At 38.7% G+C, this 12,724-nt stretch overlaps 1 protein-coding gene across 4 annotated transcripts in view; it reads right to left on the minus strand.

Moving 5' to 3' along the window:
* LOC123767013 (gastrula zinc finger protein XlCGF57.1) overlaps positions 1–11,761 on the minus strand; it is a 17,805-nt gene extending 6,044 nt beyond the window's left edge. Inside the window, exons 1-3 of one of the 4 annotated variants that reach the window (XM_069307678.1) lie at positions 11,538–11,761; positions 10,071–10,138; positions 8,071–8,161 (exon numbers count right to left, since the gene is read on the minus strand). Coding sequence is in view for 2 of the 4 variants with exons in the window: in XM_069307680.1 (XP_069163781.1) it covers positions 6,529–7,956 (1,428 nt within the window). In the remaining 2 variants the exon portion in view is untranslated. Of the gene's footprint in view, positions 1–568; positions 8,162–10,070; positions 10,139–11,528 lie in introns of those variants that run through there. The other 3 variants (XM_069307677.1, XM_069307680.1, XM_069307679.1) reach the window with 3 other exon arrangements.
* Between the last annotated feature and the right edge of the window lie 963 nt (positions 11,762–12,724).

Below are 12,724 nucleotides of genomic sequence, written 5' to 3' on the forward strand. Positions count from 1 at the left end.
GGAAGTACCAGCTGGTCCACATAATCGAGGTCACACTGTACAAGTTTTCTACCAATAAATCCAATAATTTTAAATTTATTATACCAAATAAATTCCCTGTAACTAAGCTGAAACTTCCAAACTACAGCCACAGCGGTAAAGCATATATTTCTAGAAAAGAATTTTGCCGACCTTCTGCAAAAATATCAAGGTTTTCTTGTATTACAGTTCCTCAGAGTTAATTCCTAATGAGAAAAAATTACTAGATTGATGATGCATGATACTGATGTTAATTAAGAGCTGAATAACAAACCACATATGTTTGCCAACAGTAAAGGTCTTAAATGTTAAGAGATTTATTCCAGAATCTTGTAAAATATTTTAGTGGTTAAAAAAATATGTGTTTCAGATTCCTTGATCAACCTTCTATTTTGCAAGACAAATAAATTGTCAATTTTTTCAATAAAAATCCCTTGCTTATTGAACAATACAGTAATTCAAAATTGCCAATGCAATCATTAAAGGTTGTATCTATGTTTTTGTATATTCTTAAAATATGAAATGCAACTGGATAAGCACTAAGCCAAGCAGGAATTTAAAATCTATATATATTACTAAGACGTTCTTATAAAACCGCAATGTTAATATGTCCACCATTTAACAAACTAATTAAATGAAGAAGAAAAATCTGATTTATTTATTTTTTGAGGTGTATACATGCATACAAACCAGGGTATGGTGTTTATTTCATGAGGTGTATACATGCATACAAACCATACATGGTAGCTACCTACTTATCCACCTGGGCCGGCTTTTCAGTAAAAAAAAAAAAAGACAGATTTAAACAAAAAATTTGCACTAATATGGGCTAAGATAGTTATTTCTATTTCAAATTAATTGCATCTTTTGTCTACAGATTAGATATTTAAAAACTTAATCCACCCCAACCTAGGCAGGTTCGGTTTTAAGAAAATACTTGTACATGTTTTTTTTTGTTTTGTTTTACCAACTCTGATACAAACCCAAATTAATGCTCAAACCCAAAGTAATGCAAATTAGATCAATAATTCAAATTTAAAGTAGATTTTTAAAATTAATGCTAATACAGGTACTAATGAAAAAGATTCTGTATAATGGAAATGGAGGAGTCACTAACAAAAACAAAAACACATGAGAAATGTAACAGTGGGAAATAAGTCCCAATAACATGGCTGAAACTAATAACCCAACCCACACATACCAAATGAAATGAAAATGATTTGATAAGGGTAAACAATGGACCAAAAAAGTGTCGTCACCATCATTTTATTTCATATATATATATTTGGGTTGGTTATTTATTTACACGCATCAAAGATTATCTAACTGTTTCCTCTGCGAGATGGGAAGAGCTACCACTGTGTTACTCACATAGTCCACAGTATATGAAAATGAATGACAATTTTGTGATCCCTGCTGGTAGTTAATAGTGCATTTAATAGCCACTAAACACAAAATCTATAAACGGTTTAACCCCTAAACAGCTCCAATCACTATCAGCGATTACCTGTACTCGACTCATCCAATGCAATTAATTTACATTTGTTTTGCAAACTACTTTCTGTTGTGTGCACCATATCTTGAGGTTATCTTGAGATGATTTCGGGGCTTAGCGTCCCCACGGCCCGGTCCTCGACTAGCCCTCCTTTTTGTTACACATCCCCCAGGAAGCAGCCCGTAGCAGCTGGCTAACTCCCAGATACCTATTTACTGCTAGGTAACAGGGGCATTAGGGTGAAAGAAACATTTCACCTATTTGTCTACACCTTCACCAGGGATCGAACTCGGAACCTCAGGACTATGAATCCGAAGCGCTGTCCACCCAGCTGTCAGGCGCTCTTGATGTAAAACTTTTAATCAGCTGATCTTTTTAAGGGTTAAATAACTTTCAGTGACATGGAGATATTTTTCACGCAGTACCTCTAGAGGAAACCACTAAATATATACAGTACAGGTATCTTACTTTGAGATGGCTGAACTGGTACGGTATCGAGGAAAGTTCACTACTATTGATATATCCATCTGTGGGAAGTGCAATACTGTCAAGTGTTCTCTTCCTATTTCTTAAAATGCAAGAATGAGAAATGCCCAGGTGAAGAGTTAAATAAATATATCATTCATATATCTGATGAAGGGCATTACTTAAGATCAAATTGCTTCCAGATCGTGTATCCTAAAAAAATAAGCAAATATGATGCGATTAAAAAACAGTCTAGGAGCTTAGCAAACTACAACATAGGAAATAGCTATCTTATTAACAAACAGGTAGAAGTATTATATCTGAGGTTAGTCTTATACTATTTGCACTAGCTCCTACACGAAGGCAAATTTTATAATTTACTTACAGGTAACTGGCAATAATGTTCCAAGCACTATGCTCACAGACATGTGTTTAAAAATAGATTTGTATTCTTTTACTAGTCTTCTATCTTACTTCATATGTAGTTTCTGAAAGTAATTTCCTTCTGTATCTTAAAACTAATTTCTCTATTGGTGCACACCAAACTTTTATATATTTCAGTGACATCAACTACTTCAACAACTTTTCTCATGAATGATAAAAAAAAATTAAGCACTGAATGTAATGAAATGCCCTTTTCTGGTAGGACCTCAGGAGCTCCAAGTGCCTACGTGCTGGCACCACAAGGCCAAAGGATCGTGCCAGGCCTGTGAGACCAATGCCGATCTACCGCAAGTCAGAACCACATTCTGAATGAGAGGCTGCATTCTGCCTCTCTCTACATGGTGAGGGAAATTTGAGAAAACCATCCAGTAAAGTTAGGCAAAACAAAACAAAATATTACCTGAAATAAACAAATCAAAATGAGTAAAGAGAAAGAAAAGATAGCTTTTTGTGGGTAAGCAATCATAAGTGTAAAGTGCCTGGCAGCCACCAGATGGCAGCCAAGAGCACCCTGGGGTCCCAATTCCCCCCGAACCTACCTCACGAGTTGGTCATACACAACCCCAAAGAAAAAAAAACACCACAGGGGAAAAATAATGGAAAACTGGCCAAGATTAGTGAGCTACTAGTCTACCAGAAAAAAGCATTCTATTACATTCAATTTTTGATTTCTGGAAAGACCCTTCAGTAGCATCCCAATGCTTGTTCACAACAAAGCCTTAGAGAGAGGAGAATTGTTTTGGTGAAAGGGAACATAGGATCAGCAAAGACACAAAAGATTTACCTATGGGAAAAAACAGTAGAGGAGCAGGGGCCCAGGTTAGTGCAGCATCAACTATGTGCCAGATGATATTAGAAAGAATTAGATATTAGAAAGAAAGAAAGATATTAGAAAGAATTTTGTTAGTGTCAGAGTAGTTAACAAATGGAATACATTAGGCAGTGATGTGGTGGAGGCTGACTCCATACACAGTTTCAAGTGTAGATATGATAGAGCCCAGTAGGCTCAGGAACCTGTACACCAGTTGATTGACAGTTGAGAGGCAGGACCAAAGAGTCAGAGCTCAACCCCCGCAAGCACAAATAGGTGAGCAAATAGGTGAGTAGATGCCCAAGCACCATATAGGCATAGCAAGGATGCAGAAAATCAAATAAGTAGCAAGGCCAGCATATTAGCAAACAATACAGGCAAAGCAGCCAACGTTTCCATACCATGAAAGAGAGTAGACAGCAGCCTGGTTGAACTGTACCCCCTAGAAACAAAGGATTATTAAACATCCTCCCGAGCAGTGAAATACAGCGTACAATACAAATAATATGGCACAACAGTAACAAGAGATTATGGTGCAACCTAGACCAGAAAATCAGGTGTTGATGACCAAATGACCCCTCTGAAATAACAGACACAGAGAAATCACATTATCATGATATATCGGTGAACAAATCAACAAACCAAACATTCTTCTTAGTGATAGTTCAATAAAATAAACCAAAAAAAGGCAGAAATGCTGCCGAATCCACAGAATTGTCTAACAGTAACACAAAGGGAAAGAAACAATGCAGGCTAGAGAAAATTTATAGTTGTATCATTTGCCTTGTTTATCTAGGGAGTGCCTAATTTGACCAGACCACAAACTAGAAGGTGAAGGGACGACGACTTTTCAGTCCGTCCTGGACCATTCTCAAGTCGATTGTGAGAATCGACTTGAGAATGGTCCAGGACGGACCGAAGCGTCGTCGTCCCTTCACCTTCTAGTGTGTGGTCTGGTCAACATTCTTCACCCACGTTATTGTGACTCATCGCCTGCAGTGCCTAATTTCTTTCATGTACTCATTTGTTTTGTTGTGCCTATGCTTTCTGGTAGATTTTACCCAGTTTTGTGGGGTGATCTCTGATCCTTTGCTCCATAAAGGGAGCCCGATTCTAATCCAGACATCCTGTAGATCAGCATGGGTCTCAAAAGGCCCAACACAATTCATAGACTTATCATTACCATAACATAAACACTAGAAAGCTACTGAGGGGCCTTTTCAGAAGCCTTAAAGAAACATTTAATACGAGTTTGTATTTAATAATAATAAAACATTAATACAAATAAAAGATTTAAATAAAATAAAAAATACTGTATTTAAATAAAATTATAAACTAACATAGGGCATTGAGCGACATGAAACGCTTTTCTAAGCAGCAATTCGGTTGCTTTCAGAGCTATTAGCCAGAATTCACTCTAGGCCCACTGTGACCTCCTTCACCCCACCATAACAAATACCTTTTAAAACTGCCGTGTCCATGTGAGCCCTGTGATTGGAGAGGGAAGCCAGAGGAGAATATTCTCAATTATCCACCAAAGTAGTTATGTACTCAATTAGACAAAAAATGATCAAACAAATCACTCAACACCCCCTTCCAAACTATAATTGGTGTCATCGGATAGTAAATTATAGCTTAGCAAACTACTTAGCTCAGCTGCTGAGTTACCCATCATCTAGCCACCGCCGGATGAAGTTTTGGCTATGCCACCCTACCAGAAGGCTGGCCACCTCACCTGAAGCCCAGGCCATCAAAACAAGCACGGGCAGTAGAGGCGGCACAGCCTCTACTGCTCCTTCTCCTCCTGTCAACTAGGAGACGATAGAAGACACTGTCATCTCCCCCGGTTGACCATGAAATCCGTGTGTGTGTGTTTATCTAAAGTATGGCCCAGAATTATTTCAAGGGTACAAAGATTTAAAAATGCTGCTCTAGAGGACAGACCACATAGTTAAAATTCAGGTGACCCAGGAGCTGCATGGACTTCCTCTGAGTCAGGCATCACTGCCAAGCCAATTCAACCCTGAAGAAGGGAGAGAGTGTGTCTGATATATCGACCTAGTATGCCAAATCAGCTCCCAACCACTACAGGCCCCCACATACCATAGCCCTATCTAGCAGACAAGCACAACTAGCTGGGGTGGGCCAGGGGAGATACACTGTAGAGCCGAGACACCTGCAGAATCGCAGTTGAGCTTGGTGAACAGTCTTGATGCCAGGTTAAGCCCAATGCAATGAACACGAATGTGGTAATGTGTGTCCAGCACAAAACCTTACCCAATTCCTGAACCTTGGATGAATCATATTGCCTAGACCCCAAGCTAATACCCAAACCAGCAGGCAAGATACAAGGAGGGGTGAATCCAGAATGACCTCACTTGACCCCACGGACTTCATGATAGGGAAGGGTTATGGTAACCCCTTCCTAAAATAAAAGCAAGTGTGAAAACATTCACTCACAAATTATCAAAAATGAAACTTCTATTACACAATTCTTCTAAGGAGACAATGCAAGTACAGTCTCAGTGTAGGCCCAAGACTAGGTCTCAAAAGGCACTGGAAAGACAGTGGCCAGCTCAAGAGGAGTGAAGCCATGTCAACACACAAAACTCTGGCACCCTCGGTCTTTGTACTGTATAGTCTCCGCCAGAAACGATAACCCTGAAATTTAATCTGACAATGGAGGAATGAGATATCTAGACACTCAAAATAGTAACCATGCCATGAAGTGAGCTAAGCACTGAATATTTGTAGAGGTGGACTGTTAGGCAGAAAATGAGATTGCCGGTTCCTCTGTAGTATAGTGTAGCTGGAGCCGCCAGTTACTGGTGGTCAGATGATGGGTAGCTCATTAGCAGCTATAAAGCAATAATTGCTTATTGGTAATTAGCAGCTTGCAAAGCAATAATTGCTTATTGGTAACACCCAATAATAATTTCAAAGAGGTGTTGAGTAGGTTGTTTTGACTGTGACTGCCACAGTGACTGACTAAAAGTGACTGCCATGATAGATAATTCAGAACTCTTTCCTCTGGCATCCTTCATCCGAGATGAACTCTAGCCAATAGCTTGGGAGCAGCCAGGGGTTCCAGCTCAGAAACATGTTCATTAGCATAATCTTTAAATAATTTATAAAATCACATGAAATATGACACTTATAAAAGAGAATCTAGAATTTTATCAATTTATGAACAAAATAATAATTTTAAATACAAAAAGCATTACAAAACAAACATCATCACTTTGACAATTTGTACTATTTACCAATAATCTTGCATCCAGTAGAGAATGTTCTTTTACAACATTTCTTCACCTTCTGCCATGGTGAGCTGGTCAACATGCACTCTCTTCAATGAGGTGCTCCCAGAAGGGCACCAATAGGAATTATTGGGAATATGGTCTGCATGACTGGATTTGTGTGAACTGCTTTGAAACTTGGTTAAATCGGCACAGTCCAGATTGAGATGGCTTGAATGTATTAGTTCACTCAATTTTCTACCATTTTTGGAAACCAAGTTTCTAATATTGCACTCAGAAAGTGGTATGTCATCACTATTGTTTACGGGTTTTGAAATATCTGTACACCTTTTCTCACCGAGAGACATATCAATATTTTCAAAATATTTTGTTTCGTCGTGAGACAGACAAGAATTTGGATGGCAATCTGAGTCCGAGGCATTGCAGGTGTAGGCCCCTTCGTCGTCATTCAACATACTGTCATCAAAGTCGGGCTTCACAAGATGTTCCTGTTCTTCCTCCTCGCAATCACTGCACCTGAAAGGTCCGAGTCTCGCATTCTGTTTTTTTATGGGGACGTAAATATTTTTAAGAAACAGTTTATGACAATCCGCGCACTTGAAGGATTGCTCTCGATGTCGCTTCTTGTGCTGATTCAAAATACTTCTCTGTGAAAATGACTTGCCACATTCAGTACAAGAAAAGGGCTTTTCGCCAGTGTGAACTCGAGTGTGTTGCACAAGATAAACTTTCTTTTTGAATGCTTTATTACAAACTGTACATATAAAAGGCTTTTCACCACCATGTACTTTATCGTGCTCTTTTAGGGCCCCTCTCAAAGCAAAAGATTTCCCACATTCATTGCAAGAAAAAGGCTTTTCTCCACTATGTCTTTTCATATGCTGTACTAAGTTGCCCTTCAGTGAAAATGCTTTATTACACTGATCACATTTGTGAGGTCTATCACCAGTGTGTATTCGCAAATGTTGATCAAGATAGCTCTTCTTGAGGAAAAGCTTGTCACACTCTGGACATTCATAGGACTTCCTATCAGTATGCAGCTTGACATGCTGAACAAGGTTGCCTTTCAAAGAAAATGCTCTATCACAATGTGTACATTTAAAAGGTTTCTCTCCAGTATGAATTCTCATATGTTGATGAAGATATACTTTTTTGTGAAATGTTTTAGTGCAATCAGGACAACAATAAGTTTTTTTATCTGTGTGAAGCTGCATATGCTTTGTAAGATTGCCTTTCAAGGAAAATTCTCTCCCACATACAGTACATGCATGAGGTTTCTCTCCAGTGTGAACTCTTATGTGCCGTGTAAAATCGGCTTTATTGGAAAATATTTTACTACACTTACATACAAAATTTTTACCATGAACAGGTGGTAGCCTCAATTGATCTGGATGTATGGGCCGTGAAAACACCGGAGAGCTTTGAGTTGGATAAGTACAGTTTAAAGAATACATCATATTACTCATTCTTTCAAAGTCGTTTAAATAAAATAATAATTTTGTTTATCTTTAACTCTATTTCAAAGTAAATGCCTTAAGAACTGATCTTCCTTATACATAGTATCTGATGAACATTGGTACCTTTAATGAACATCAACAATGTCAAATTTCCCTTCGTTTTCTTCAGCGATATATTTTCCAGTTTCAACGTCATTCTTGCATAGTTCACCCCCTGTAAAGCAATAGACATAGTTAATCCTCCATGTAACTTGCATAATTCAACCCCCCCCCATAAAACAATAGCATTAGGTCGTTTTAAATTTACACATGAAATTCTCAAAGAGTGTCTTGATTTTTTAATGACTGAAAATTGGTAGACAAATTTATCTGCGAGTCTCAGAAAATAGTTATAGTGTAATCAAGGGCTTTAATAACATTATTGTATAATACTATATTGACAGCTATGACCTGAAAGCCAGACAAAAACGGGTTACTGACACCGAGTCTGAAAGGCAAGCAATGTTGTCAGTCGTTCCTCAACTTTCTACCATTCAAATATACATGACAATCAGAGGTGTTCTCGTCATTTATGATCGCACTGGATAAAACAATGAGGGATGTTTTAACTTCCACAAACACACAGGATTCACATCTGTTTTCTCAGACCTCCAGTAAACAGATACCATCTCGGAAAAAATCATGGGCACCCCTCCTGTGTGGCCTAAGTACCGGGAGTGACGTGAGTAGGGCATGCAGCAGCTGTCATTATTGCCAGCTGCAGCATGCAGCAGCTGTCATTAATGACAGCTCACTGCATCACTGCACTTGATTAACCATGATAAAAATATTAAAAATAGGAAGAAAATATAATACTGTATATGCAATATGTCCAGTTACAACTTTGTGCAAAATATGCAGGGTCTAAGCTGAACTCTGATCACTGGTTACAAGATTATTACACCCACCAGAACTGCTTAGTGGTTTGTATTGGTGCATAAAAATGTAGATAGTTATATACAGTATAATGTGTGTATACAGTGTAATAATAGCAAAACAGCATGTTTTATTGTTCTAAGAATATATTATGGTACACATGTTAATGACATGAATATATTTGAACATACCAAGGTTCTAAACATTTTATTATATAAATTTCACAAACGACACACTATTGAATATCACTGCAAAAACCAGTAAAAAAAACTCAGTGACAGTGAAATAAATATGTCAAAATATCTTCGAGACAACTCCCCACCCTATGCTTGGCCCGGGGCGACCTCCAGAGGAATATTGCTCCATTAAGTTCATGAATTATGACGTCCTCATGAACGTTCCTCTCTTCATCACGGCCAAAATAAAATAAAATAGTATTATTTGACTTTGTTTTATTGTCCATATGATCATTTTTTAATGTTCATGTGATCTCCTCTGTGAGGAGACCTCTGGTCTCCTCACAGAGGCACAGACATCAGGTGATACTCTGTAACCCCACTGTAGGAGCATCCAGAGTCAGCGAACCAACACAGACCGTTGCTAGATGCACACAGACGAAAGCCTCAGAACTGTCATTAAGTGATGCTGTGGGAATGATGCACATAATATTCGTCTTACTAATACTTATACACTATATAATATTCACTGAACAATAAAACACTATTTTTTGCTATTATGACACTGTATACACGCATTATGTATAACTATTTATATGTACCGTTACGAACCACTGCCAATGACAGGCAGTCATTGATCTTCAAAGACCTGGCGCGTTCCCAAGGCCGAGTCATTGTCAGGTTGTAGTATTAGAGAGCTACTGAGGGTGTCCTCCCTGAAAATAACAATTATTCAAAAACACAGATTAGATCTGGAACAATATTATCCATATTTTAGAGACTTCAGGAGGATTGTAATTTTATTAGCTTATTACCTTATGGGTGAAAAAGGTTTTCTGTTGTCTTTCCCACATTGGAGCTTATTTTGCTTGCAGCTACAGCTATTTAAATACCAACAGCAAAAATACATTTGTGCACACTTTTCAGATAAGCTCTTTGGTTTAGTAGACACACATTATGCTATGGTGAACAGAGACAATGTCATTCCTGAACATATTAACAGATCAATGAGAACTTAAAATCAAGACTCACTAGTTCTGCTATAGAAGGCTCTTGTTGGCCCACATCTTGAATATGGTAACATCGTATGGTCTCCACATCTGCAGAAGAAGCAAGTCAATGTTGAGAAAGTATAGATTAAAAATTATGTTTATGACCTAAATCCAAATACTGTACTGTATTTGAAATACAGTACAAAGAAAGACAGTCATGGTACTAAATTGATTGATTTATTGATTTTTTATTTAATTTATTTATTTATTATTTATTTATATACAAGAAGGTAGATTGGAGGATAAGAGAGTACATAGTAATAATGGTTATTTTACATTCTTGTAAAGCCACTATCACGCATAGCGTTTCTGGCAAGTGGTTTTGCTTTGATTTACTAGTAAAATATATTATTACTTCAAACAAGCAGAAGATATTTCCTTTCACCTAGTACCTCCGTTTACCTAAAACTAAATAGGTACCCAGGAGTTAGCCAACTGCTGTGGGCTTGCATCCTGGAGAGGGTCAGTAGTACAACTTTGGGGGTATCGAAAATATACATATTCACAGGTTTCCTGTCCCCAACAAAACAAATTAAAATTAATTAAGCACTCATGGCCATGAACCATAATTACAATTGGCAATGACGGAATAATTATTTATCGTCATGGCTATGAAAGTATAATTATAACAGATACATTGACATCAGTGTTGCAGGTAGGGGAATTAGCAGTAGAAGTAATAATTGTACCCCGACACCAGCTATACTAATAAAAGTAGTAATAGGCATCCATCAGTCGCAGGAGACTATGGAGTTGCGCTCTGGTTGTCTGTCTGGAGTGGCCTCTCCAGGGCGCAAAGCCAGGGTAGGTAGATATGGAGAAGCTGTTACCCATGCAGCAGGTCCCCCCTCTCCACGGCGCCGAAAGTCTCCAATGTAAAGGCAAACGCCAATATGATTGATTCCAGCGCCGTCGCAGGAACTGTGAGTTCCGGAGTTGACCTCGAAGTATAGCCGATGTCAGGGCATAACATCTTACTTATAATAGTAAGATTGCAAGAAGGGTAACAATCGGTGGTAGTCGTTACAGACATAATCCAGTAACGTATCACCCACTATTGGAGACAGGTCGTATCTCAGGAAGAGCCAATTTGGCCAATCTACTTTCCCCAGGTAGACCTAATCTATTAACCGTTCAACCTTCTCCCAGGCCCAAGTAGACTAATCTATTATAGACGGGGGTGACAGGTTCAAGGAGCAGGTGACAAGCGAGACAAGGAGGTGACAGATCAGACAAGGCGGTGACATGCACGACAAGAAGATAACAGGCACGACAAGGTGACAACCCACACAAGGTGACAGGCAAGACAAGAGTTGACAAGTGACCCAAGAAAACACACAAGACACCTCAATAACACACAGGGTGACACCTTCCAAGACAAGGCAGCAGCGTCTTCCAAGACCCCTCCCCCCCCAGACAGACCCTAGACTGAGCCTACCTCACACACCTCACAGCCTTGAGGAGGAGCGGCCACCGTCACCGAGGGACAGCAGGCGACGCTGCAGGAGGAGCAGGAGCCAATATTTCCCAGCCTTAAGGTTGGGTGTGCGCGGCGCGTCTCAGTGTGTTGTTATGGTGGCTACAGTGTTGCCACTTCTCTCTCCCCTTCCCCCCTCTCTCTCTCGCCTTATTTCACACCACTCTAACTCCTCCTCATCTCTCACGCCTTCTAAATCATTAAAGACTCACTACTTACCAATTAAGATCTAACTTGTAATTCCTACGAAAATATATATATATTTTTTTTAATAGGGTGAATTCGGCGTCCAATTTTCTTCACCGCGATTGTTTGTAAATTTCTGCTAATTGTGGTCATTATAGTTGTCCAATGAACTGATTTAATTTATTTTGTTATGTTATATTTTATGCCTGGATGTTTAATAGACAAAATACCCTCCAAAAATAAAGGCAAACACATATACACTAAACTATCAACACTTATATTTCTAACTGAAAATAGGGAATTCTAATATGTGAGTACATTTTAATGCTAGAAATGTTACGATATATATTTTGTAAATGTTTTACGTTAAAATAACTAAATAATATATATACTTTAACAAAAACATCTGTGATGTTAACAAAATTAATTTTAATCAAAGAAAACGTTGTTTTAAATGGTATTGGGTGGGACTCCTTTCTTTAAATCATATTTACGAACCTTAAAGTTAAACATTTGTTAAATACAGGGTTTGCAGGCGATGAGTCACAATAACGTAGCTGAAGTATGTTGACCAGACCACACACTAGAAAGTGAAGGGACGACGACGTTTCGGTCCACAATCGACTTGAGAATGGTCCAGGACGGACCGAAACGTCGTCGTCCCTTCACTTTCTAATATGTGATCTCGTCAAAATACAGGGCTTATTCAGCCGTTCAAATCTCTGATGCCTGTATATACTTGAATTTACCAGACAGCCACCCATCTCTCTCTCTCTTGTGGCCTTGTCAAAGGTCTTTCGTGTTGCCCTGAGGATTTTTCCAACTTTGTTTAAGCTGAAGTAGGAATTTACGGCCTCGCCGGTTACGTTATTCCGTTACTTTTTAACCCTATAGGTGAAAAAAGCATCTTTTTTTTCCTTCATTTCGGCTTGTTGAGCTTGAAGCCGTTTTCCCTTGTTTCGGACAACTAG

Source organism: Procambarus clarkii, chromosome 60 (assembly GCF_040958095.1).
Source record: "Procambarus clarkii isolate CNS0578487 chromosome 60, FALCON_Pclarkii_2.0, whole genome shotgun sequence".
Lineage (NCBI taxonomy): Eukaryota > Metazoa > Arthropoda > Malacostraca > Decapoda > Cambaridae > Procambarus > Procambarus clarkii.